The 26,537-nt window shown below is 57.6% G+C and overlaps 1 protein-coding gene across 5 annotated transcripts in view; it reads left to right on the top strand.

Annotated features, from left to right (window-relative positions):
* Nucleotides 1–25,425, top strand: part of SHANK3 (SH3 and multiple ankyrin repeat domains 3) — a 49,106-nt gene extending 23,681 nt beyond the window's left edge. The window contains exons 18-23 of one of the 5 annotated variants that reach the window (XM_064491308.1): nucleotides 3,754–3,777; nucleotides 7,191–7,321; nucleotides 7,989–8,073; nucleotides 12,499–14,758; nucleotides 22,884–24,223; nucleotides 25,237–25,296. In XM_064491308.1, the coding sequence (XP_064347378.1) occupies nucleotides 3,754–3,777; nucleotides 7,191–7,321; nucleotides 7,989–8,073; nucleotides 12,499–14,758; nucleotides 22,884–23,475 (3,092 nt within the window). In that variant the 3' untranslated portion in view covers nucleotides 23,476–24,223; nucleotides 25,237–25,296. Of the gene's footprint in view, nucleotides 1–3,753; nucleotides 3,778–7,190; nucleotides 7,322–7,988; nucleotides 8,074–12,498; nucleotides 14,759–21,828; nucleotides 24,224–25,236 lie in introns of those variants that run through there. The other 4 variants (XM_064491312.1, XM_064491311.1, XM_064491309.1 and 1 more) reach the window with 4 other exon arrangements.
* The last annotated feature ends 1,112 nt before the right edge of the window (nucleotides 25,426–26,537 follow it).

Raw genomic sequence — 26,537 nt, 5'->3', positions numbered from 1 at the left:
AACCAGGACTGATGGTCAGGGAGCAGGGCCCCTGCTGTGCTTGCATGCGCGTGCATGTGCTGCCTCTGGCTCTCCACATCTCCAGTGTGACTGTGCTCCTTCATTTCATCCAAGTGAGGAAAGGGGCCTGGGCTTTGCTCCTGGCTGGCTCTGCAGGCACTAGCTATATGATCTCTGCATTTATTCTACCCTCTCAGCAACTGTTTATGCATCAGTTAAGCAGGGGTAATTACAGTGAGTGGCTGACCTCCCAGGGCTGTGTGAACATTGCTGGTACAATAATGGAGTAGGCCCTCTTGAGTTGCAGGAGGCAAACAAGAGTCTGCTGGGGCTTTGATGGGGCATTTGGTGGACACAATCCCAGGATGACCACCAAAGCCTCATTGTGGGCATGTGTCTACATATTGGACTGTTAATAGCCTCATCGTTGGCATGTTCAGCTATACATGAATATGTCCTGACATTTGTGACAGTTAATAATGGTCATGCCGTGACTTAGAGTGACCGTCAGCATCTTCATCATGGCATGTCCGAACACACATGGACTGTTAGCATGCTCTACCCTTCTATAATCTGAGTCCAACCCTAGTTCTAAATTTTGCTCTGGTTCCAGCCATGGGAGGACCCCTGACTCTGGTCCTAGGCTGAGTTCTGACCCAGTCCTGGCCACAGGAAGGGCCCTAATCCTGGTTCCAAAGCCACAAGCTTGATTTCAGGCTTGATTCTGCCCAGGCCATGGAAAGAACCCTTACCTGTCCCGTAAAATTATTCCTGACCTCACTCATGGGCTAATCCCTGACCCTGGTCCTTTGCTGAGCCATCCCCTTCTAAGCAGGTCCTCCTGACTGCAGTTTGGTTTGGTGTGGAGGACAGCCACCAAGACAGACTGAGCAGACATGGTCAGGATCTTCATCCCTATAAATATTCTGGACAAAATAAAACTTTAAAAATACACTGCCAATTCAAAACAAAGGAAGAGGAATTTCCCAGTTCTCAAAAATGAAGAGAGAAATGAGACCCAGGAGAGTGCGAGGAAGCTGATGCTTCCATAGTCCGGGGGGCTTGGGACAGGGTATCCATGCAGAGGGCAAGGGGTCAGGGCTCTGATATCCTCACAAAGCCAAGAGCTGTGGCTGTGGACCCATGAGAAGTAGGAAGGCTAGAACCAAACCCAAGAACTGGAATTAGCATCAGAAGAACTGGAAATTATAGAATTACATGAAAGAGACAAAAAAAAAGGTGTTTAAACATGAAGTTTAAGAGGATTAACAGAATTCACAATGAAAGAGCAAAATAAAAATAAAAAGGATATGCAGATTTAAAAAGGATCCCTAAAGAGATGCTACTGAAACAAAAACTGTAGTCACTGGGATTTTTAAAATCTATGCATGGGAAATAGTATACTAGACCCACCTGAAGAAAGAAGCTGTTACTAAAAGACAGATTTGAGGAAATTACCCCAAATGCAGCTCAGAAAGATAAGGAGAAGCGAAGTATCAAAGAGCAGGTAAGAGATATGGAGAACAAGTGAGAAAATCAACCTAAATAGAGTCCCAGAGGGAACGAATAAAAAGATTGGGAAAGAGGCTATATTTGAAGAGTAAATGGCTAAGAATTTTCTAAAATTGAACAAGGGCATGAGACTCCAGTTTGCAGGAGTCTAAGTCTGAATCAAGGAAATAAAAACAAATCCACCTCTAGACCTGTCATCGTAGTATTTCACACCACCATAGTCAAAAAGGAAAATCTTGACTGCTGGAGACAGATGATTCAGAAAGGAACAAAGGTCAGGCTGACAGCAGACTTCTCATCAGCAGTAGCAGATGCTAGAAGGCAATGGAAGAGTAGCTTTAAAGTCTTGAGTCCAAATGCCTTTCCACCTGGAATTTTATACCCAGTGAGCCTGCTCATTCAAGAGTGAGGCAGAGAAGCTGGCAGACTTCTGGCCCCGGGGTCACAGGGTCCAAGGTTAGTAGGGGAGCTGATCCATCACACTGATTGAGGATCCTGACTGGTCAGTAAACCAATCCCAGTAGGCAGCTGGGTCTGGCTAGACAACACATCAGGCTCTGGTGGGTAGTTTCCAGGAAGCCCTTTCGGAGGCTGTCACATTGCCATGTTCAGCTGTTTGTTCTGAAGGGACCCTCCCTGTTCTACACAAAGAGGTGCTTGGGCAGCCTGATATCTGTAAACCAGGGATCCAGGGACTCTGCCCTGTGGAAACAGGAGAATTGCCCTCTGCTCTCTGGGATGCTTCTGTCTGAAGAGACCAGCGAATGGAAGAAGAGCCTCCTTCCTCTCTGCTCTGGGCATTCCCTCTGCTGCCGTGTGACAGGGTTGCTCTGCAGACCCTTGTCTTCCAGAGGGGCTCACTCTTGTAGCCTCAGGCCAGCATCCTGTTCACCAGCTTTTCCCCCAGCAGAGTCTGGGGGAGGATGAGGGGACAGCTTAGTACGAGCCTCTGTCCACACTGCTGAGCAAGGGTCACAGCTTTTGTTGAACTGGACCCAGGCTCTTTCTGTTGCTCTGTTCAGAGAAGGGCCTGGGCAGCCAGGAGCACAGGAAGCCTGCCCCACTGGCCCAGCTTCTCTAGAGACACTTGGTTGGAGGGAGCCAGGCCAGCATCAGGGTTTCCCAGGTATCTAAGCAACACGGGAGACCCCATGTTTCTGCTTTAAAAAAAAGACGGTTCATTGCCAGCATAAACTTGCCAGGTTTGTGCCACATTGTTGAGGGCTGATAGAACCCCCTTAGGATCCTGTAGTCTATTGAAAAGATGACCTGAACACCTGGAAAAAAAGGAAAATGTGAGGCAACAGAAAAAGCAGGGTGTAGGGGCCGGGGGTGGGGGTCAACGCCAGGTTGGCTGCTGGCTGCTCGGAGGAAGAGGAAGAAAAATGTATCCTGGTGGGGGGATGGTGTCCCAGAAAATGAAGGGTTGAGGGGGCTGGCAGAAATGAGATTGAGAGGAAGGGGCTGGGTGGGGGCCCTCCTCCTGAGACAGCAGGGAAGAGGAGGAGGAAGGGGGGATAGCGCCGGTGCCCTGAGGCCCCAGGGGCCTGTCACGGCCACCAGGTGCTCCTGTGACGGTTTGAACCAAGGACGTACTCGGACAGCAGGTGTCAGGCCAGAGAGCACCTTGGTGGGCCTGAGACCCTCCTGTTCATCCTCTTTCCCATAAGAAATCTGGAACTTCTGGGTCCCTTTTTCTTTTGTGATGAGAATGTCAGGGCAGGTGTCACGCCAGTGTGTGGTCCCTAACCAGCCTTGGCCTGGCAAACACATTGACCTGCCCCCTTTTTTGGAAACACACCGCAGGAATGCTCACCGGTGACCACCACAACCATCGGTGGCCTCTGAACTTGGTTTTTATGGGATTTTGCCTTTTTTCTGAACAAACATTTCATTGAACCAAGTATGATTTAGCTGTGTGTCCACGTGTGTGCACGTCTGCGTGCAGGTGTGCGTGTGGCTGTATACAAGCATGCCTGGGTGTGTGGGTGTGTGCATGCACACAAGCACTGTTTGTACTTGTGGTTGTTCCCACCTTGACTTGTGTTTACTGACTCGGCCTTTGGGCACATTTGCCACTCACGGTCTGATGGGGTGTCGGCCAGGGGTGGTGGGGGTCTGGGAGATCCTGGTTGTTGGGAGGCTGAGGATGGGAAAGGAGGGGTGGGAGTGGGGAGCGGGGGCCTGGTGCCAAGGGACAAAGCCTCACTTACCCCATTTACTCTGTTTCTTGATTCCAAGCCTCAATTCGGAGAAGGAAAGGGGGTGAGTCATCTGCTATGCCTCAGGCCCTGCTTTGCCTGGTCCCTGGGCGAGGCCGTGCTGCTGTGTGAGGAGGGTCTAGCTCAAGTCAGGGGGTCTGGAAGCCTGGGCTGTGCCCCCTGTTGGCCTCCTCCCTGGGGATCTGGTGGGGTCACAGTAGACGGACCCGGAAAGGCTCTATGGGGCTGGGATGGTGAGCGTGGCCACAGGCCTTGGGGGCTCAGCTAAGCTGGAGGCTGGGGCGTGAGAGCCATGGAGCAGCTGACACAGTGCTGGAGGAGCCTCCCAGTGGAGGCTGCAGCGTGCCATGGCCGGAGTGGAGGAGGGAGGGTTCACAGGGCCCCGCTGTGGAGCTCGCCTGGGGAACAAGGTGGCTGGGCCGGTATGGGCAGTTGTGTTGGGTGCTCAGCCCCAGACCGTGTTCCTTCTTCCTGCCTGTCCTGTTCCTGGCGTGGGGGCTCCATTTCTGTGCTGATCTGTTGCGGGGTCAAGCCCAGTGCTGACGGTCCTTTCAGAGCAGGGGTCTGGGCCCAGTGTCACCCCGGTTGTTGACTTCACCATGCTCTGCTCCTGCCTTCAGGCTTCCCCTCCCGTATCCTTTGAGGCTCCTTCCTGTGTGTCCTGTGTGTCCAGCCTGGCTGCAAGTGGACAGCGTCTAGTGACGTCTAGGGCCTTGCCTCGGCCAGCCTGCCCCACCTGTCAGGTAGACAGGAGCCTCTTTCTGCTGTGCCACCAGACAGAAGCCTGAGGTGGCTTTGTAGTCCCTGGCGTGTGTTCATTCACTCGTTTGTCCATGGGCCTAGTGCCCACCCGCCCCTCACTCCAGGATCCTCTGGGCCTTCTCTGTGCTGAGGACACGCTTGCCCGCCCGTCTCAGCCCAGGCCCTCCTATGTGACCTGTGGCCCTGCCCTCTGGACCCTCCTTTCACCCTCGCCCCGGTCCCAGCGGAAGAGCTTCCCCCAGAGCCTTTTCAGGTGTAAGACGGGTGACTGGGGCCCCTCTAGGGACACTTTTCTTCACACCCTTGAGTGGACACACAAGCTATTTCTGGACTGTTTTGCTTCTGTCCTCAGCTCACTAGCGGGGCTCCCAGGGTGCTGTGCTGTGGCCTGTGCGCTTCTTCCAGTTGTGGGGGGCTGCTGGCAGTTCGGCGCCCCCGCGGGCCCCTCATCCCTGCTGGGGTCCTGCAGCATCTGTGTCCCTGCCGCACATGGACTCCAACAGCCAGGGCGTGTGGGGTGATGGGCGTGCGCAGTGCCCGGTGCCCCAGGCCTGGTTCCTAATGAGCTTCATTTCTTTTTTTTTTTTTTTTTAAGTATTTAAAGTAATTTACTTAAGAATATATTTTCTAATTTTGTTGGGGATTGATGTCAACTTCACCAGCTGATGGTTTGCAGAGTTCTTGATTCTTTCCCTTCTGAAAATAATTCTTGTTTGGCCTCAGCACCATCCCCCATGGGCAGTAATATTTGCTGTGCTGACTTCATGTGCACACTGCTTTGGGTCTTGGGGTTCAGTTCTCCTGGACCCACAGATGCAGCCTCTAAGGCCATAGCTCAGGTGAGCATGTGCCCCGTGTGTCCCACGGAAATATCTTCTCTCCACTCATGTCTTTATGTCTGTGGTTTCTAGATAATTTGGTAGTTAAGTCTGATCTGTTACTTATCACATCTGTGATCTGGGGCATTTTATCTGTCAGAACTTCAGGTTCTTCTTGGGTAAAATGAAGTCGGTAACAGTGTCTTCCGCACGTGGTTGTTGTGCGATGAGAGGGCGAACGTCCGTCTCCTCTAACTCTGGAAATCACCAAGGACTTAACAAATGGCAGGGATGGTGATTTCAGCTTCCAAAGGGAAATTACTCACTTTGTTACAAAAGCAAACAGGAAGGCCCCTCTAACAGCTGTCCCGAGTCCACGCCTGGTGCTTCTGGGAGCTGTGCACAGGCCCAGCAAGCTAGTCTGTGGATGGAGTGTGTTTTGCTGGTTCGTTATGGCATCTGTTGAGCTCCTGTGTACTTGGGCCCACACTGGATGTTCAGGGAATGCAGGCTATGGTATTTGCTCTTCTTCTGAGAGCCTGTGGGCTGACTAGGGGGATGAGGCACCCAGACATGAAGAATTGTAGCAAGTGTGTCCTCCGTGCTTGCCCTGAGCCAGGTACAGTGGTGGCACTTCTGACACATGTGCTGATGCTCACAACAGGCACTGAAGCTGGTGCCTTTTTAATGCCTGTTTTATCAGGTAAGGAAGCCAAGTCACTGAAAGCTTTGGTCAGGACAGTCGGTGTACAGGATGGGTCTGGGCTGGTTGGGGCCGGATGTCTGTCTCGGGGAGCTTGTCTCCTTCCCCACAGCAACTGTCGAGCAGTTGCACAGGTAGAGCCAGCAGGTGCTAGTAGGAGGCCGACTGCCGTTCTCCAACGCGGGGCACTCGTGGGGTAAAGGACCCCCGTCACCAGATGCGTGGTCCTCTAGGGCTGGCACAGCCCCTCAGTGCCGGCCCTAAGTGCACCCACTCTAGGCATCCAGCCACAGCTGATAGCTCTCAGACACGCGTGTTTGTTGAACAAAATCTCCAAGTCCTGTTGTTAATCAAAAACACCACTTTTAAAAACATGGAATAGCTTTAATAGAAACAAGCAAACAAAGCTTTTCTTTTATAACGGATATGAGAAGAATGCTGCCCGAGGGCGCCTGGTGCCATGCTCCCTTCCAGGCCCTGGTTCATGGCCTTGTCCCTCCCCTCCCAGCTCCCTCCTGGGGGCTGATGGAAGGACCTCCAGCGTCGCCCCTCCCCGCACCCTGGGTGGGGCTGCTTTCCCAGGGTTGCAGGTTCTTCCCAGGAGACCTATTTGGTAGGTCCCTAGCCTGGGGTGGTGAGTCCTCTGTTCAGAAGGCACCCCGCCTCCCACAGTGGTTCTCGACTTAACACACGCACATCTTCCGGGCACTTCAGGGTCTGCCTTGGGGCTACAGCTTATCTTTCAGTGCAGTGGGGTACAGAAGGGTTGGGGTGCTGCCTTGTGCTGAGGAGAAGAGTGAAGGGCAGAGGGAAGCAGGGAAATTCAGGAAGACTCTGGGCTCTAAACAGTGCTGCCCCAACCCTGGTCCTCTCCCTAATGGTCACTCAAGCTTCTCCTGGGATGGGGTCTGTGGCATCACCTAACGCCTCCCTGAGGATGGAGAGGCCAGGGTCTGGGTTCTGCTACATGAGGGGCTCGGATGGGGTGCAAGTTATGGGGCCTCTTGTCTTCCATTTGGGGAGTTAGGGGCCTGAGGTGGTCAGGGCCCCGTGTGGCCTCTGTCAGCAGCACCAGGAGGACTAGCCTGGGGGAGGATGGGGCAGTGGGGCTACAGAGGGCTTTAGCGGACTCCAGGTCCCTGTGGCTGAGACAGCACCTCCTTGGCTGTGCAGAGAAGTTGGACGAGATCCTGGCTGCGGCCACGGAGCCAACGCTGAGGCCAGACATCGCGGACGCTGACTCAAGAGCTGCCACTGTCAAGCAACGGCCCACTAGTCGGAGGATCACCCCCGCGGAGATCAGCGTAAGCCTGCCTGGCCGCTGGGGCCACTGAGGGATGGGTGGGGTGTGGGGTCTGGGTGCCATGTTCCGTAGCTACTGGGCATTTGGGCATTTTGCGGGGTGAGGGTCTGGCGTTTGGATCCCACTTTCCAGGGGTGGGAGTGAAGGACCCCACAGCCTCTCTCGAGATACTGGGGGCCATCCCAGCCCCAGAGTGGCTGCAGTTCAATACATGCTGAGTTCTCCAGGCTGTGGCTTTTGGTGCCTCCTGCCTTAGTCCACACTCAGGACCACCCAGAACAAGCACTCCCACCATGCTGAGGCCACAGCATGTTGTGTCTCTGACCCCCCACCCCCTGCCCCACCTTACTTGGCACCTTCTGTGCTGCCCACCCCCCCCACCTCAGTCTCACCTGGCCATACCCAGGGCCACTGCCTGCTCTGACCCCGTCTGCATCAAGCCTGCTCAGTGCTGTCTCTGCCTGGGCTCCCACTGGCTATGGCCTTGCTCCCTGGAGGCAGGGCCTGAGTCTGATTCCTGGGTCAGGCACCGTGGGCGCCAGCACTGTTGGAATTAGTGCATGGGGTGTCTGCTCTCAAACTCAGGAGGAGGATGGGAGGTGCTGGTTGGATAACCGGGGACCCCAGTGCTCTAGAACCTCCGGTTACCCCCCTCCCAACTCTCACAGTCATTGTTTGAGCGCCAGGGCCTCCCAGGCCCAGAGAAGCTGCCAGGCTCCCTGCGGAAGGGGATTCCACGGACCAAGTCTGTAGGTATGGCTGGGCTGGGGGCTGCATGGGGCTGGAAGACTGGGGCTGGGGCTGGGGTGGGTGTTGGGTGGAGGACCCCCTCTCTCCCCATCCTTCAACTGAGGTTTCCAGTTTCTCTCTGAGTCCTGCCTCTCCCTGGCCCCAGCCCATGAATCTCATTTGTTTGTGGACACATGCAGGGGTCAGTCCTTCCCCCAACCCAGAGATGCTTTGCTGAAAGATACGCTGAGGCTTCTCCCCCAGCCATCGCTCCCCGTCCAGTAGGCGCCCCTTCCTGTACCTCCCACAGCCACCAGCATCCCTGTCCCTGGGTCTTCTATACCCTACCTGGCTGCTCCCTTGCAGCCTGAGTTCGTGTCACCTGTCTGATGCTAAAGTAACCCTCCCCTGTACCTGCCTCCTCCCTTCCCCGAGACACCCCAGGAATTGCTCTGTATCTCTCCTCTCCTTCACAGCCAGCTTTCTCCAAAGGTCACCTATACTTACTGTCTACCATTCCCCACCTGCCTCTCATCTTGGGGCAGGCCAGCTTTGTCCAAACCTAAAACTGAAATTGCTCCCACCAGGGTCACCACTGCTCCCAGTGGACACATTTGATTTCCTGCTCCCTCCTCCAGGAAACTTTCTTCCCTGGTGCTTTTAGGACAACACTTCTTGGTTTTCCTCTCAGTTCTCAGGCTGGACCTGTTCAGTACCCTCCCATCCCAGCCAAGACGTGGGTCCTTCTCAAGGTCCTTCTCCTTAGCTTCTTTGCCTTCTGCACCTGTCTTCTTGGGGCCTTATCAGTCACACCTCACACTTGGCCATCTCCTCTCTTGACCCTAGACTGAGTCATCTCGTAAGCCCTGCCCACTGCCCATCCCTCTAGGCATCCAGTCCCCCTTATCTGCCCACCTGTCCATCCATCCACCTATAGACCTGTCCAGTTTCTCTCCATCTGTCTACCCACTGACCTGTCCACTTGTCCACCTGTTTGTCCCATCATCTGCTAACTATCATAGTAAATGCCTATTCAGCAGTTACTACGACATTCTGTTTTATACACACTGGTTTGTTTAATATGTACAGTAACCCTGCTAACACTATTAGCACCTCTTTGTTACAGAGGAGGAAACTGAGGCAGAGGTAAAATTACTTGCCCAAGGTCACACAGCTGCCTCACTTGTCTTCTGCTCACCCATCTGGCTGATCAGCTGCCCAGAACCCAACCCCTCATTCACCCCAGGACCCCTACTGATTTGTGTACAGTCTAGGCTGATCCCAGGCAAGGTCTGGGGGCTCAGGTGGGGAGAGGTGACATGTCTGCAGACAGCTCAGCTCAGCAGTTATGTGGTGAGTGTGAAGGCACATTTACAGGTGGAGCTGACGAGGGAGCACCAACCATACCTGGGCACCAAGGAAGGCTGAGGTGGGGGTGTTTGGGCTTAGACATGCAGGATGAGCAGGGGTTTCTGGAAGATAATGGTGTGAATTGCTGACAGGCCATCATATGCAGAGTGTTCCTTCAGGGCCTGCTGTAGGTCATTTCTGTAGGTGGGAGAATGAAGAAGAGGGCAGATGAGATGGCAGCTACTTTGGAGCCGAGAAGTGCTCCTCCCTAACCTCCCTGGCCTAAGTCCTTGGTGTCTTCTGTGGTTTCCTCCTTGGCTTCCTCCTTTATTCTCTGCCTCCCCCGACAAATTAGGGATGGTCTGCTTCCCAACACAACTTGTAGCCAACTCCTCACTATCCTTGCAGCCCTGCCTGGCCCCAGGCCTCAGTGTCTTGTGCCTCGACCACACCTTGGGTCTCCTCTTGGTCTCCTGCCCCAGATTCACTGTCTAGCCCAGCTCTAGCCAAGGGGGGCTTTCTGAAGAGTAGAATCACCTCATGTCCCTACAGCTGGCACCCGTGGGCTCCTCATTGCATTGGGGTTCCTGGGGCCCAGCCCAAGCCCTCTCCTGCTTCATCTAGGGACATTTGCCTCGACCTCCCTCTGACCTATGTTTGCCAGGACTTGCTGTCCCCCACCTGCCCTCACTCTGCTTGGATGGCCTATCCCTCAGCAAGACCCAGTCCTAGTACTGACCATCACAGGTTCAGAGTTAAGTGCCTGTCCTGCAGGCTGTGAGCCTCTCAGTGAAGATTGCCAGCTCTCCTGCACTCATCCCTCCTGGACCCTCCTGTGCTCAGTGCATGAGTGAGCTAATAGGGGTCACCTTTAATCACCCTCGCCCTAGTGTGTCACCCGTTGCCCACAGGAACACTGGCTGAAGTGTCAGACTCGGGGGTTCCTACCCCTGGTCCTGCCTGTGTGGCCCTGGTCTCAGTCCTTGAAATCTCAAGGTCCTGATCTGTAAGTGTGGGGACCATCTCATACCTGCCTCCAAGGCCACTCTGAGGCTCGCTCAGGGGCTGCTCTCGCAGGCTAAGTGCCCAGCGACGGCTAATGTTGTTAAATTTCGGTTCTGCATCTTGAGGCTGGTGCACAGAAAGTGCTGGAGAAATGCTCATGGCTATTATTTAGGCAGATGGCCCCACCCGCTCCATGTCAGAGCAAGTTCTCATTTTCATCCCAAGGCAAGCATTCACCCTAGGTTAGGCTGTGGCATGCCACACCTGCACCCTTCAGGAGCACTGGCTTTTCCCTCACGGCGCCACCTCGTGCACAGGCTTGTGGATGTTGAGCCGTGTTTACATGCCACACAAGAAACGCAGCAGGGCAGAGACCCAGGCTGAACCTGGCACAGATTCTGTGTCCAGTGGTGGGGGTGGAAAGCAGACCTAAAAATGATGATGATGAGCTCTGCTGCCTTCCTGGGGCGCTTCTAGGTGCTTAGCCCTGTGCTGTGTGCTTTAAATGACTCTAGTTCACACAGCCCCACAGCAGGAGGGGGCAGTTCTCCTGAGATGAAATTGAAGTGCCAAGAGGTTAAGGAATGTCAGACAGTAACTGGCAGAGCCGGAATTCAAGCCTAGTCTTTCACATAAAGTCCCCCTCCCCTTGCTGTGCCCAGGGATACCAGAGCTGTTATGCAGGACAGTGTGGGAGGCCCGGTGAAAGCACTGTGGTGGCTGAAGGAGGAGGTGGTTGGGAACAGACAGTCTGCATCCTCGTGAGTTCCTAAAAATGTGACCAAGCCCAGAAAGAGGCCAGGCATAGTTTCCCAAGGTACTTTACCAGAGACCCGTGTGTCAGTAGGGAGCAGCCATTCATCTACTCACCTTGGATTGGGCCCTCTTACACCTGCAGCCTAACTGAACACACCTGCAGCACAGGTGTCTGCACTGTGCACAAGGACACTGGGGAGGTCCTGCCAGGTTCTAGCCAGGAGGCATGATGGTGGGGGCCCTGAGTACTCCAGCCCCGCTCTTGCACGGATCCTAATGACAGCTGAGTGAGGCAGGCAGGTGGGGTTCACTTTAAGTCTGTTGTCCATGAGAGAACTGAGGCTCAGAGGGGCTCAGGGCCTGGCCTGGGATCACACAGCCAATAAGGAGTAAAACTGAAACAAGTATCAGGTGCCCAGCCTGCAATTCCATTTTAATCTTCCTTCTCTCTCTTACTGAACTGCAGCCACTAGGGTTACAGCAGTGACCTCCTGGCAGCTTCTCCCAGTCCAGTGCCTGTGGGTCTCTCAGATAGAGCCTCTCAAGGCTTCTCTTTTTCACAAAGCAGCCCCTCTCCTGAGCATCAGCTCTATCTCTGTCAGAGGCGTGGCTCCACTGGCCACAGTCCTGCTGCCCCTCTGTCTGCAGTCACTGTATCACTTCTACTTAGGAGAGTTCCCTCACTTCTGTCTCCCTTCCTCCCACCTCTGCTCACCACCAGGGCCTCCCAGTGGCACCTGCTTTTTCCACTGCTGGTGGTTCTGAGTTGAGCCCTTGCTCAGTCTTGGGTGGAAAGGCCTACTCCAGCCACCCCTAGCAGTTCTGTCTCCACTACTAGGGTAGGGGAGTGGGGACAGCCCCTGCCCTGCTGGGCCCTCTCCATGTCCCAGGGCTTGCACAGATGTTGGCCCCAACTCAGGTAGTCAGAATTTGGGTCTTTTTACAGAGCCCCCACTGGTGGGGCTCTCCCCTCCCCGATATGGGAAAGGATACCTCTCCCCAATCTTCACAGGACGCCTCCCATGCCAGCACAGGGCTGGCCTTTCAGGGATGAGACCAGACTGGGAGCCTTTCTCAGATCCCCTGCTCTGAGCTCCGCGTGTCACTTCTTGCTCTCCAACCCCAGCGCCCACGTCCACCCTGACCCTGTCCTCTCACAGATTTCTAATACTGCGAATTTCTAATAAGCCTTTGTGTCTGGGACCTTGGCTGCTCCGGGGTGGAGCCGGGACAGGGCCGACCTCTGTGGAGGGCAGGCACCGGAGTCCAGAGGGACCTCCTCAAAGGCCCTGGCCCCCAGCCACCTGGCCAGGCTCACCGGGGTCCCTCTGTCCGCAGGGGAGGATGAAAAGCTGGCATCCCTGCTGGAGGGGCGCTTCCCGAGGAGTACCTCGATGCAGGATACGGTGCGCGAGGGCCGTGGCATCCCGCCGCCGCCCCAGACCGCGCCGCCGCCCCCTCCCACTCCCTACTACTTCGACTCCGGGCCGCCTCCCGCCTTCTCACCGCCGCCTCCGCCGGGCCGCGCCTACGACACCGTGCGCTCCAGCTTCAAACCCGGCCTGGAGGCGCGCCTGGGTGCGGGACCCACGGGCCTGTACGATTCCGGCGTGCCCCTGGGTCCGCTGCCCTACCCCGAGCGGCAGAAGCGCGCGCGCTCCATGATCATCCTGCAGGACTCGGCGCCCGAGGCGGGCGACGTACCCCGGCCCCCGCCAGCAGCCACCCCGCCAGAGCGCCCCAAGCGCCGGCCGCGGCCGACGGGCCCCGACAGCCCCTACGCCAACCTGGGCGCCTTCAGCGCTAGCCTCTTCGCGCCATCCAAACCTCAGCGCCGCAAAAGCCCGCTGGTGAAGCAGCTGCAGGTGGAGGATGCACAGGAGCGTGCGGCCCTGGCGGTGGGCAGCCCTGGCCCTGTCGGCGGCAGCTTCGCCCGCGAGCCCTCCCCGACGCACCGCGGTCCTCGGCCCAGCGGCCTCGACTACGGCCCCGGGGACAGCCCCGGGATCGCGTTCGGCGGCCCAGGCCCGGGCAAGGACCGCCGGCTGGAGGAGCGGCGGCGCTCCACCGTGTTCCTGTCCGTGGGAGCCATTGAGGGTAGCCCTCCTAGCGCTGACCTGCCTTCCCTGCAGCCGTCCCGCTCCATCGACGAGCGCCTTCTGGGGCCCGGTGCCGCCACCACCACCACTGGCCGCGACCTGCTGCTGCCCTCCCCTGTCTCTGCTCTGAAGCCATTGGTCAGCGGCCCAAGCCTTGGGCCTTCGGGCTCCACCTTCATCCACCCACTCACTGGTAAACCCTTGGATCCCAGCTCACCCCTGGCCCTTGCCCTGGCTGCCCGCGAGCGGGCTCTGGCCTCCCAGGCACCATCCCGGTCCCCAACACCTGTGCACAGCCCTGACGCTGACCGCCCTGGGCCCTTGTTTGTGGATGTGCAGGCCCGTGACTCTGAGCGAGGGCCTCTGGCCTCCCCAGCCTTCTCCCCGAGGAGCCCAGCCTGGGTTCCTGTGCCTGCTCGCAGGGAGCCGGAGAAAGCTCCCCGGGAGGAGCGGAAGTCACCAGAGGACAAGAAGTCCATGATCCTCAGTGTCCTGGACACGTCCCTGCAGCGACCAGCCGGCCTCATTGTTGTGCATGCCACCAGCAATGGGCAGGAGCCCAGCGGGCTGGGGGCCGAAGAGGAGCGCCCAGGCACCCCAGAGCTGGCCCCAGCCCCCACGCAGTCAGCAGTGGTGGCAGAGCCTCTGCCTAGTCCCCGGGCCCAGCCCCCTGGCAGTACCCCATCCGATCCCGGGCCAGGCCAGGGCAGCTCAGAGGAGGAGCCAGAGCTGGTATTTGCTGTGAATCTTCCGCCGGCCCAGCTGTCCTCCAGTGATGAGGAGACCAGAGAAGAGCTGGCCCGCATTGGACTTGTGCCGCCCCCTGAAGAGTTTGCCAACGGGGTCCTGCTGGCCACCCCACTCCCCGGCCCAGGTCCCTCGCCCACCACGATGCCAGGCCCGGCCTCAGGGAAGCCCAGCAGCGAGCCGCCCCCTGCCCCGGAGTCTGCAGCAGACTCAGGGGTGGAGGAGGCTGACACTCGCAGCTCCAGCGACCCCCACCTGGAGACCACAAGCACTATCTCCACGGTGTCCAGCATGTCTACCCTGAGCTCGGAGAGCGGGGAACTCACCGACACCCACACCTCCTTCGCCGACGGACATACTTTTCTACTCGAGAAGCCACCAGTGCCTCCCAAGCCCAAGCTCAAATCCCCGCTGGGGAAGGGGCCGGTGACCTTCAGGGACCCGCTGCTGAAGCAGTCCTCCGACAGTGAGCTCATGGCCCAGCAGCACCATGCCGCCTCTGCTGGGTTGGTCTCTGCTGCCGGGCCTGCTCGCCCTCGCTACCTCTTCCAGAGAAGGTCCAAGCTGTGGGGGGACCCTGTGGAGAGCCGGGGGCTCCCTGGGACTGAAGACGACAAACCAACTGTGATCAGTGAGCTCAGCTCCCGCCTGCAGCAGCTGAACAAAGATACCCGCTCCCTGGGGGAGGAGCCAGTTGGCGGCCTGGGCGGCCTGCTGGACCCTGCCAAGAAGTCGCCCATCGCGGCAGCTCGGTGAGCATGGCAGTGTGGGGAGGGTTCTGTCCCATGTCCATGCCTGCCCCCCCGTTCTTCCTCCTGTCCATCTACCTCTCCCTCCGTTCCCCCTCCACGGCCCGTTCTGTCCCATCCCTCACCTGTTTGTGGCATCCTCCCTGTGCTCCCATCCGCCTCTCTGTTCTTTATCCAGCCTTGCTTTGTCTGAGACAGAAGGCTCTTTCAGGGATCTGAAATTTCAGGGATGCTGTTCTCTCATTCCTATTGGTGCTGGGAGTGAGAGCTGGGCACCCACCAGAGACCCAGGCTGGGCCTGAGCACCCCCACAGCCCTCTGGGAGGTGTCCTGCCCCTGGGGTCCCTGCAGACTCTCACCCTCACTCCTGACCATAGCTGCCTCTACCATTAAGGGTCGTTCTGTGGTCCACTCTGAAGTTGCAGCCCACCTACGTCCCAGCTATTTGACTTCTCTGTGGCTCTGTGCACCCCCCCATACATCCTCCCTGTGACCATGTGGCTGTCACATGTGGCTGGTGCCGTCTTTCCTGTAGCTGCCTCACTTCCTTCTGAGACTTAGAGTACACTGGATCCTTCTCCTTTTAGGACCCAGCACCAATTTCCTATTTTCTGCCCCAGAAACATTTCTGTCTCTCAGCACCACCTCAGAGTCCTTCAAACACGGACTCCTGTGTATGCTTTTCAGAGTGCATTAAGAAGCCATTCTCAGAGGGAAATCAGACCATTTCTCTGCACCTCCATCTGCTCTCTCTTCTCCCTACCTCATCCATTCCTCTGTCCTCCCCTCCTACCTCCTACCCAAGGTGGGGACTTGAAGAGGCCACATTGTGCCTGGAAATGGGGGAAACACTGGCTTGGGGCGGGGGACAGCAGGGGCTGAGGTGCTGCTCTGGCTAGGCAGAAGCTCCCAGAGCCTCAGGGCTCACCCCTTAAAGACCCATTCCCATGGCCTCACCCCCAAAGTGGACCCCCTTGGGCCCGTGGGCCCCGTGGACGCAGGTGGGAGAGCGGTTCCTGCCCACAAGTGCTGTCTGAGGCAGAGCTGGTCGTCCCCAGGCCGGTCCTTGTCCACCTTGCCTTCTGTGCCTTGAAGGCCCTTCTCCACTTCGAGCTTTTTGGGTAGCATGTGGTAGCCACTTCCTGGCTCCTCCTTCTGGCTACCTTGAAGACCAGCCTAGGGAGCCTTTCCTGTCAACCTTGGAAGGCAGAGTTCACAAAGCAGGGAGGGATTCAGGTCTTACTCACAGGGCTTATCTGATCTACTTTGTTGCACCTAAGGACTCAAATGATAAGTGGGGGCTTGGGAAGCTAATGGTGCCTCTCCTCAGCGGCCCAGGAGTGCCGCCCTCCAGCTCCTGTCTTCCCAGGCTTGCTCTGGGCCTTTCCCCCCTTTTTGCCTCTTCCAACTGACAGCTGAATATGAAAGCCCTCTTCCCAGCAGGGCAATGTTTAAGGTGACCTTAGAGTGGGTGTTAGGGGTGAGGCCAGGGAGTCCCATTGGGATGAGCATCCCGGTCCTAGGCCTCTGAGGAATAGACCCCTGATGGTGAGGGTCCCTGACGTGGCCTGGACCAGCCCCCATCTTTGCTCTCAGCTTCTCCTCCCTCTGCCAGCCCTTCCATTCTTCTGTGCCCCTTGGTCCTGATGAAAATTAAAGCAATTTAAAGTGGGTAGCACAGGGCCTGGCACAGTGCAGGCCCTCAATAAAACATTCACTAAACGCGTGAAGGATGAAGCTAAATGCAAGTGCTGTCTTTTGTGATGTGAGGTCTAGGGAGGTGGCTTAGAAAAAATACCACAGAGGGACAGACACTTGGTTGAGGTTTGCTGGTTTTCAAGCCTCACTGTGGAGCTCAGGGGAACCCAGGTCTTGTCCTTGGCTCTGCTGGCTCCCATGGGGCAGCTGGGCAGTCACAGGGCAAGAGATGGGGGCCACTCAGCTGGACCTTTCACCACACCCCCATGGTCATCCTCAGCGTTTCCCCTTTGTCACGGCAAGCCTGTCTTGTCCAGTGGCTCTGGGTTGTGCCAGGACCTGTGTTTGTTTCCTTTCCTGGATGTGTTGTGGGGGAGGGGTACGTCCAGCAGCTCCAGCCTTTCCATCCATCTGTTCTGTGGGCCCACCGGAGAGTGAGCCTCTTTCACTTAGGAGCCCCTGCAAATTTCCAGCTGGCTTCATGTGGATCCCTGCTTCCCCTGCAACAGCCACTGGGGTCAAGGAGATGTAGGGTTGCCGCTGGCCAGGCCTGAGTCATGTGCTCTCCTAGGAGCCGGGGCATGGGGTCAGCTCCGCTAGTAGACAGGTGCTGAGAGTGAGGGGAGTCTTCCACAGGAAGATCAGATGCTGTCACCAGAGGGAGCAGGTGCCAGAGAGCCTAAAGCAAGAGACAACCCTTGTGACATGGTGCTCACTGTGTCACAACTTGCTTTGTTTCCTGGCATCGGCTTGGGGTCAGATGGCGCTGGATTTCAACCTCCAGCAGTGGATAAGCCACTTAACCTCTGTGAACTTCACTCCCTCCCCTGTGAAATGGTGAGGGTGACACACAGCACCACCTGGGAAGCACCAGGCACTGAGCCAGGCAGGTAGGTGAACACTCAAGAGTCCTTACAAGAAGATGAGTGCTGTGCACTAGAGGGTGTCAAGTCATATGATTTCATCCTCGCAACCATTCTGTTAGATGGACAATAATATAATCTCCATTATCCAGACAATAAACTTGAGGCTCTGAAGAGATGCCGTGTGTCCAGTAAGTGGTGGCCTCTAACCCCAAGCCCCACTCTCTGACCACTGTAACCCGGAGTCGTGAAACCCCTTCTGGTGACAGACACTGGATTTACGTGCAGGAATTCTCCTCACACAGAAGCGCACGTTTTCATCCTGCCGACCGACCTCTGTACTTACCAGTCAGATGTGTAACAAACAGCACGTGTTCTGGAGTCACTTGTGCTTGAGCCCGGCCAGTGCCGCCTGATGGGCCCGGCCACGTGAACTCACCCGCCTGCCCTGCCCTTCCTTTCCCACTTCCCTCCGCGTGCCCTTCTGCTCCTGGTCACAGCTCCTTCCTCCCTCCCTCTTACGCTCACCTTCTTGCCCTCAGACCTCTGGAGCTGGGCCCCCTGCCTGCACTGGACCCTTTACTTCTGACCACTGGCAGGCAGCTGAGCAGGAGATGCAATGGCCACACCCAGTGGTTCGCCCATGTAGCCGGCAGTGTCTGTGCTACCCGTCCGAGCCACCACTGGTGGCTAGAGTCTGGCATTCATTTCTCTCGTAGGGATAAAACTGCTTGTGAAACTGTCTTTTAGAGAAATGGCCAAAGTGTGGGAAGTTCTGATGTCCAGGTGGGGCTATTTCCTTTCCAAGACCAGTTCTAGCAGAAGCCCCAGGACAATTGCCACAGCCACCCTGTAGGTCACATCCCTGATCCTTGCCCCCTGGCCCCTCATGTGTTCCCTCCCAGGCCCACCCCTCTCTTCATCCGATGGACACCACAAGAAACGAAGGGCCCTCTCTGCCCACCTTCCCCACTGACGGCTCAGTCTAGGCTCCGGGGCCCTTTAGCCACAAGACACTCTGTGGCCTGAGATCTTTCTGGGGGAACTTACCCCTTAATGCCATGGGTTTGAAGCTTGGTAACTTGTAGAAATGCCCCAGGGCCATCTTCGATTTCTGGGTGGAAGCACCCCAACGTGTGTCTCTGGAAGGCCCGTGGCCTTTGGCTTTTTGGAACATTGATCTCAGACCATCCATCTACTCTATCCCTTTAGCTTTGAGTCTAGCCTGGTCAACAGAGCCCCACCACTGTCTCTGAGCTCCCTTTGTCCTCCAGACTCCATGGTTGGATCCGAGTCCCACATGTGGTCCGAGGACCGCGGCTCTGTGAGCCCCACGGCAATACTCAGTTTTGCTGTGGCTCTCGGTTTTATACCTATCTGACCCTCACATCTGATCTTACAGAAGATATTTCGTGGTGAAATAGCTTTGGAAACACAAAGTTAAAGAGGTTCCTCCCCTGCAGTACTTCTCAAAACCTTTGATGGCCAGTGTGCCGTGGTCTCAGACGGCTTCTTTAGTAGATGACTAATGAGAGTCTCACAGAAGACACACTTTCCTCTGATGGTGGAGAAACCCTGTCCTGGGGTCCTCCTGTGAGCCTCTTGCTGCTGGTATGTCTGACGGATCTGGAAGGAGCCCTGCATGACTGCAGGTGCTTCAGGCCAGCTAGGCTTGTTCTTCTGAGACCGGACTGACACCTGTTGTGTGCCGGCCAGTGAGGGGCGCAGGGGCCAGGTGTGCTCTGTCCTTACAGGTCACTCAGGGTTGGGGACATGTGAGGTGTGCTCACAGGAGATGTGGTCAGAGCTTCAGGAGCTCTGAACTCTGCTGGGGAAGCAGGAAGGGGTCCCAGAGGAGGGACGACATGGAGGCACTTGGAGTGCATCAAGATCGGAGCCATGAGCTGGTGTGGGCAGTGAGAAGTTGGAGGGCTGGAATAGGACACCAAGACCAAAGAGAAGGCACCAGGACACAGACAAGCCCACGTCAGTTTGTGCTCTGGTTGGGGACCGTTTCCGTAGTCAGGCTCCCGAATCGCAAAAGGCCGCAGGCCTTGACCTGCCCCATGTGAGCACAGTGGCAGGAGGTTCAAGGCAGGGGCTGGGGCCAGAGTGGGCTTTTTCTTGCCTCTTGGTACCCATGAGCTGACAGGCAGTCAAGTCTGAGAGAGACACGTCACATTACTTTTGTTTTATGACATTTTTTCAGTGCCTGTTGTGTTCCTGGCTTTGAGCTCGGTGCCAGGAGTCGAGGAGAACAATTAGGAAGTGACATGAAAGGTCTACATCTAGAGAAAGCTGGGGGATGAGGAGGGGGCCTGGATTAGTGCTGGGAGGGGGTGACTTGTCAGCTGTGGGGATGAAAAGATGGAGCAGCTGATGGTGGCTCCCAGGCCCCAGTGTGGGAAGGACTCAGGGAGGGAGAACATGTTTGGAGACCCCAGTAGAAGTCTGGAGCTCAGGAGAGACTGGCTGGGCCTCACAGAGGGCATTTGTGGGCACATCTGTCACAACATAGGGACATGGCCTGGGAGAAAGTGCAAACTAAGGGGAACCCATCCAGGAAGGAAGGGAAGCAGGTGGACAGGCCAGCAAGGGGGTCCTGCTGGCGGCCTTGGCAACCACAGTGGGTGGGGCGAGGGGCTCCTAACCTCACTGGCTGAGGGCTCACGAGGAAGCAAGATTCAGACATTGATGGAAAAGGTGCTGGGGCCGTGGAACCTTGCTGAGCCATCTGGAAAAAGGCTGCAAAGGCGTTCAAGGGTGATGGTGCCTGGTGAGGTACCATGTGTTAGAGGGTGGGTGGCCCAGAGGCCCTTTGGGAGGCTGCCAGTTGTTGTGACGTGGCCACACCATGGTTGGAGCCTGGCTGGGGAGGTGGTCAGGCAGCTGAGAGCAGTGACGGACAGTGATGGGTGTGCAGAGGTGGTGTGGAAACGTGGATCTTGACCATGGACACTGCTGGGGTTCCTGGCCTGGGTACGATGTGGACAGTTCCCTGTTCCACAAGAGGAAGGGGAGGAGGAGCAGATACCTGGGCCATGGGCACCCTTGGCCACTCCCTGCTGTGCCCTGGGGCTGTGGTAGGGCACAGCCATCATTAGGTCTTCGAGGCCGCCTGCCATCTCCAGTGTGCTTTGGGCAGTGCTGGGAGTGTGACTGGCCCCCTCTCCTGCACTCCCAGCCCAGTGGATCATGGCCCTTCAGCCCCTCACTCACAGCCTCTTCTGGCACCAGCCCTTGCCTCTGGCGGGTGCCCACCTCCCCACACCCAGCATTACCCCTTGGGAGGGTCTCCCTGGGTGCTTCTGGAGCCACCCTGCCCTCATTCCTAGGTTTCCAGTTCACCCTGGGCTGGGCAGGAGGCCTCCAGTCCCTGCTCCAGGAGACCCTTGGGGCAGGGCCAAGCAAGACTCCATCCTGTGATGCAGGTCCCCAGGCCCTGCATGAGGGCCCTGCAGGGGGAGCGCTATACTGGGCCCAGTCCCACAGGCACCATTCCCTTGGCAACTTCCCCAGCATTGCCCCCTCTCCCTCTTCCTAGCAGTCACTACCACCTGGGCACCCACCACCCCTTTGGCATCCTCTCCCACCCCTCTGCTGCTGCCCCATTTTGCCCTGAAGCCCCGGTGGTACAATGGACGCCAGATGTGGTGGGAGCAGGGAGGGTTTCTTCTGATGATTGGTGCCTGTTCCTTGAGCCCACCAACCCAGGTGTCCTGGTGCCCCTTTCTGCAGGGGTGGGAGAAACATGGTCTGGCCTGTTCAAGAGGCCAGGGCGGACACAGCCTTGGGAGCAGTTGGGAGTGGCAGTAGGGACAGAGGCTGAGGATAGGGAGCCAGTGGAAGGCAATGGAAACCAGGTCATGTAGGAGGGACAGAGCTGGATCTCCGGGGAGAGGCCGACCTTGCACAGGTGAGAGAGGAAAAAAACAAAACCTACTTTCAGGGGAGGAAGGAGGCTCAGGATGCCCCGTGCCATGTGGGACAGGCATCAGTCAGGATAGCGCAGAGGTGGGTGGGGGAACCCAGGGGAGGGGTCCTGAGCCCAGATGAGGCAGGGGCAGGGAGAGGGAGGTGAGATGACAGCCAGAGAGAGGCCCGTCAGACAGCAGTAACATAAGGGGACACAAAGCATCACCAGGTGCCAGGTGTCTGCTGCGCACTTGCCACACAGTGTTCCGAGTAAAGCTTGTGAATGGGGTCCACCGTGGTCTGCGCTTCACAAACCAGAGAACAGATCACAGGCAAACTGGGAGCCCACCGGGCCTGCCCAGGTCTGGCCTGCACTGCCCCTCCCCCAGCAGCTCCAGATTTGTTCCCTCCCGTTGCAACTGGGCCCACTGCCTCTGAGTTCTTCCCTTCCTGGGTATCTGGCAAGGGGATCCCTGCACCTGGCTGCCCTTACTGTGGCCGTGACTGTGGGCCATGTGCCTGCTTTGAGGGCCTGGGCCGCTAACACTCTCTCTCATTGCTCTCTCCTGCCCATCTGCATGTGGCTGCTCTGTCTAGCTGCGCGGTGGTCCTGAGCGCCGGCTGTGTAAGTGAGCATGCCCATCCCATGCCTCTCACTGTCCATGTGCTGCACCTGCCCGCCTGGATCTCTGCTCTGCCTGGCTTTGTGGGGCTTTGGCGCCACTGACAGCCCCCTGAGGCTCCCTTTGACCACAACAGGGGATAGGGAAAGAAATGGGGTGGGGGTGGGGTGCCACACGGGAGTGGGTTTTCTCCGGAGGAGGTCCCCAGGCAGGCCTCCCAACTGTGGCTGTGCTGGGGAGGGGCTGAAGGCCTGGGGTCCTATCAGGTGATGTTGGGAAGTGAGGAACCGCCTGTGGGTGTGTGTGCGTGTGCGCACATGTGCTGCTGTATCAGTCATCAGCAGGCCACTGCCACTCTTGCCACTGCTGCTGCATGTATGTAACATGTGTGGGTGCTACTGCTGTTGTGTGCTGTCCTGTGTAGGGAGGCCTAGTGTCCTGGGCGTGCTGCTGCCTCACGCCTGTCCTGCACGTGCCACTGCTCTGTGTGGGTGTGAACACTGCCTGGTGTCTGTCCCAGACCTCACAACTTGTTCAGTCTTGTGCTGCTGCCAGTCTTTATCACGACTCAGCCAGTCCTGCACCAGCCCAGGTCTCTCTGGGTCCTCTCATGAGAACAGAGCTTTATGTGGGGAGTTGTGAGGGCGTCGCAGGAGTTGTACCCTCCAGGGTACGGGTGGATGGAACAGTGCCCAGAGCCGGTATCCGAGGCTGTCAGAGATGAGGCAGCCAACCCTTTGCCCCAGAGGCTGCCTTCACTCTTGGAGCCCCCGTGGGGTGGAGGGGGCCACCCGTTTTCCTACTTACATTCCATTCAGTCTAGGGGGCCCCCTTCCCCAGCAAGGCACTGGCTCTGAGTCTAGGGGCCAGGCAGGGGTAGCCATAGGATCCTACCCTTCTTTCTTCCTCTGGTCCAAAGGCTACCCTCACCGTCCCACCGTCCTCCTGGCCACTGGCCCTGCTCCCCTCTGCCTGCCCCCACCTCGCCTGATGCCCCTCACCTGGCCTTGACCCCCTCTCCCTCCGCAGGCTCTTCAGCAGCCTCGGTGAGCTGAGCTCCATCTCAGCGCAGCGCAGCCCAGGGGGCCCGGGCGGCGGGGCCTCCTACCCGGTGAGGCCCGGCGGCCGCTACCCGGTGGCGCGGCGCGCCCCGAGCCCAGTGAAGCCCGCGTCGCTGGAGCGGGTGGAGGGGCTGGGGGCGGGCGCGGGGGGCGCGGGGCGGCCCTTCGGCCTCACGCCTCCCACCATCCTCAAGTCGTCCAGCCTCTCCATTCCGCACGAGCCGAAGGAGGTGCGTTTTGTGGTGCGCAGCGTGAGCGCGCGCAGCCGCTCGCCCTCGCCTTCGCCGCTGCCCTCGCCAGCGCCTGGCCCCGGCCCCGGGGCCCCCGGCCCGCGCCGGCCCTTCCAGCAAAAGCCCCTGCAACTCTGGAGCAAGTTCGACGTGGGCGACTGGCTGGAGAGCATCCACTTGGGCGAGCACCGCGACCGATTCGAGGACCACGAGATTGAGGGCGCGCATCTGCCGGCGCTCACCAAGGACGACTTCGTGGAGCTGGGCGTCACGCGCGTGGGCCACCGCATGAACATCGAGCGCGCGCTCAGGCAGCTGGACGGCAGCTGACGCCCCACCCTCACCCACTTCCCGGCCGCGCCCTGCGGGCAGGGCCCCCCACTTCTACCCCCGGGCCGCGGGCTCGGCCCGCCCCCTACCTACCCCAACGGCGCCCGGGCCAGGAATGTTGCATGAATCGTCCTGTTTGCTGTTGCTCGGAGACTTGCCCTGTACATTGCTTAGTGCCCTCCTAGGCCGGCGAGCCCCACCCAGCACTCGGTCAGGAAGGGCGCGGGCCAGGGAGGCTGGAGCGGGAGGGGGTTGGGGGCAGGGTGCTCCGGCCTGATCATCTCCCGCACAGCTCCTGGTGGCTACTTTCCCAGAGGGGGGAACCTAGTCCAGCATGCGAGGTCAGGATACACCTTGGTGACTCGGGGGGAGGGGGGAGACATTGGGGTTCTCGGTTAGGGGCCAAGGAGCCCCTCTGTTTTGCATATTTTAATCCACTCTATATTTGGAACGAGAAAAGGAACAAATATCTCTGTCCTTAATAGCTTCCCTTTCCCTCCCCTCCAGCCCCCACTGGTTCCGCTGCGGCTGCCCAGTCTTCCATCTCTGGCCCCTCAACTGCCACTGCCACCCCACGTGGGGCGGGGGACGCTCCAGCTGGTCTGGGGTTGGCCAGGGTCCTAGTAACCCGCCCTGGGGCCCCAGCTGGGCACCCTCCCCTCGCTGAGGTACAGCGTGCCCCACCGACCCTTCAGGTGCTGCACGGAGGAGGGGCGGCGGGCAGCCAGTCCTGTTGGGCCCTAGCAAGGTCAGCTGGCCTGGGAGACCATTGCCCTGGGCTGTGGGGGGTGAGGTGGGGGGGGCAGGACCCTGGCACCCGCCCCCAGCTATCTCCCTCACAGGGTCCCTCCCCAGAAGGTGTCTCGCCTCCTCCCCACTCTGTTGGGCAACTACAGCAGAGGGGCCTCCCTGTCTCAGACCCTGAAGTCTCCAGTTCCGCCCTGTGTGTGTGCGCACATGTGCGAGTGTGTGAAACTCGGGGTGCGACTGAGTGTGTCGGAGCCCCGTGTGTGCCTGACTGGAGAGTGGTCCCAAGGGGCCACTCTGGACTAGTGTAGGGGCTTCAGAAGCGTGCACAGGGTGCGTGCATGGGTGTGTGCCTGTGAAAGCGCCCCGTTTCCACTTCCAAAGAAAGTCAGAGGTCGTCTCGTACTCTGGGACCTGCTGTTTGCCCAGCCTGTCCTTCCAGAGCCTCGCCTAACCTGAGCAGGCCTTCTTGGTGAAGCCCTGCTGCTTGGGGAGGCCACCAAGGGCCCTTGGAGGTAGTGCCCCCCCATCGGGCTTCTGAGGGGATCATAGGGGGCCCCTAGAGTCAGGCCACCGCAAGCCCTGGGGGAGAGGCAAAGACCCCAGAGGGCACCCTAGCCCCCTTTACTGTGACTCCTCACACTCAGCAATGACCTGTGGGGTGGGGGGCCCTGGGACATTTTTAAACCTAGGTTTTGGAGTCTGGACTAAGCTCCATCCACGTCACTCACAAGTTTCTGTTTATATTTCTAGCTTTTTTTAATAAAAAGAAAAAAAAATCCAGAAAACAGAAGTTTTCACAGCCCAGGGGCCTGGCACACCGGTCTGTGCCCACCTGCCCCACCCCAGCCCACCGGCCCCATTCCCTGGGCAGAGTCACACCCAGTAACCCTTTCACCAACAGACCAGGTCACACACAGCAGCAGTCACTGTAACAGACTGCCACATACACACTTGTCTCACACTCACCTGTGGGTTTTTGGTTCTGTTCAATTTGGGTTTTTAACTTTACAGGGTCAGTTCCGCTTCACCCCTCCTTTTGTATGGAGTTCCATCTGGGGGATTTCACCCCTGCTCCAGTCCTGAGGCCTCCTGACCCTGACGTTGTGATACATCCCACAGAGATCTATGTTTCTTATATAATTATTATTATTATTGATAATTATTATAATATTATTATGTAATAAATTTATAAGAAATGAAGTCATGTCTCAGTTGCCTGCTCGGGGAGGTATCGGGAGCACAAACTCTGCCGCCCCTTGGCCAGGTCTCACGAGCCTCCCCAGCCTTGAGTGAGCCCTCAGCTGTGCGGTGCTGACCTCAGTGCCCCGTCTCCGACTCAGTCTCTTTGCTGACCTCCACGCCCATGTGTCTGACTTCTTTTTGCATCTCCGAGTCCTGCTGGACTTGAGCCTGTACTTCCTGAGCTGGAAGCTTTTCTCTCTACTCACCAGCTCAGTGAGTGACCCTTCCTGAGCTAGAAGTCCGGCTGTCCTCCATGGCCCCGTCCCCTTCTCCACCAGTGTCCAGATACTTCTAAATTCTGCTGCTCCTGTCTTTGAACCCTTTCATGTCTGTCCCTGCTGTCCTGCCGCCACAGTGTCTGCCCATGTTTAGGCCTTCTCCCTCCGAGCCAGCTTCCACCAGCAATGATGTGGCAAGTCCTGTGTGGTACCTGGTAGAGGGTGGCTGGCTCATAGGAAAGGCAGAGCACCTCAGTGAGTGAAAGGAGGAGGAACAGTGAGGTGAGTGGATGGACACTTTCCCATGAACGAGCAAAGGAGACACAGAGGGAGCCATGGGAGTGTGGAGACTGCAGGGCCCAGGACTGAGAGAGGGCCGGGGCTGCAGGGATGTGACCTCAGAACAGTGGGGCTTGGGGAGGGGCAGTGGGTGCAGAGCCTGCCATGCTGGGCCAGGGAGGAGTGTGATGTGACACATGACAGATGTAGACCTCGATTCAGGTCATCACCGGGTCAGGGTGGGGCTGGGCAATGCCTCCAGGAAAGTGTCAGAGAGTAAGAATCGTTGATGGAATGAAGCCTTGTGGGCAGAAGAGGGATGGATTCAGGTGTCTTTGCCCAGAGGAGCTCTGAGGAGCAGATGAAGGCTTGGATGGCCTGCCAGGGAAGACAAAGGCCCTTGTGAGGCTGGGATGGTGAGTGCCTGGCAGTGGGACCTTCAGAGAGGCTTGCCACCTGTGCAGAAAGCCCACAATTTCAAATTTTCAATATATATATTTTCTTGTTGTTGTATTTTCAAGTTAGAATCTGTGGTCGTCATACAGGAGAGACCAAGAAGGAAGTCGAGGAATG

The sequence above is a fragment of the Camelus dromedarius genome, chromosome 11, assembly GCF_036321535.1.
Source record: "Camelus dromedarius isolate mCamDro1 chromosome 11, mCamDro1.pat, whole genome shotgun sequence".
In the NCBI taxonomy this organism is placed as follows: domain Eukaryota; kingdom Metazoa; phylum Chordata; class Mammalia; order Artiodactyla; family Camelidae; genus Camelus; species Camelus dromedarius.
Note: the sequence above shows the minus strand (reverse complement) of the source record. Positions and strands in the feature narration are given on the sequence as shown.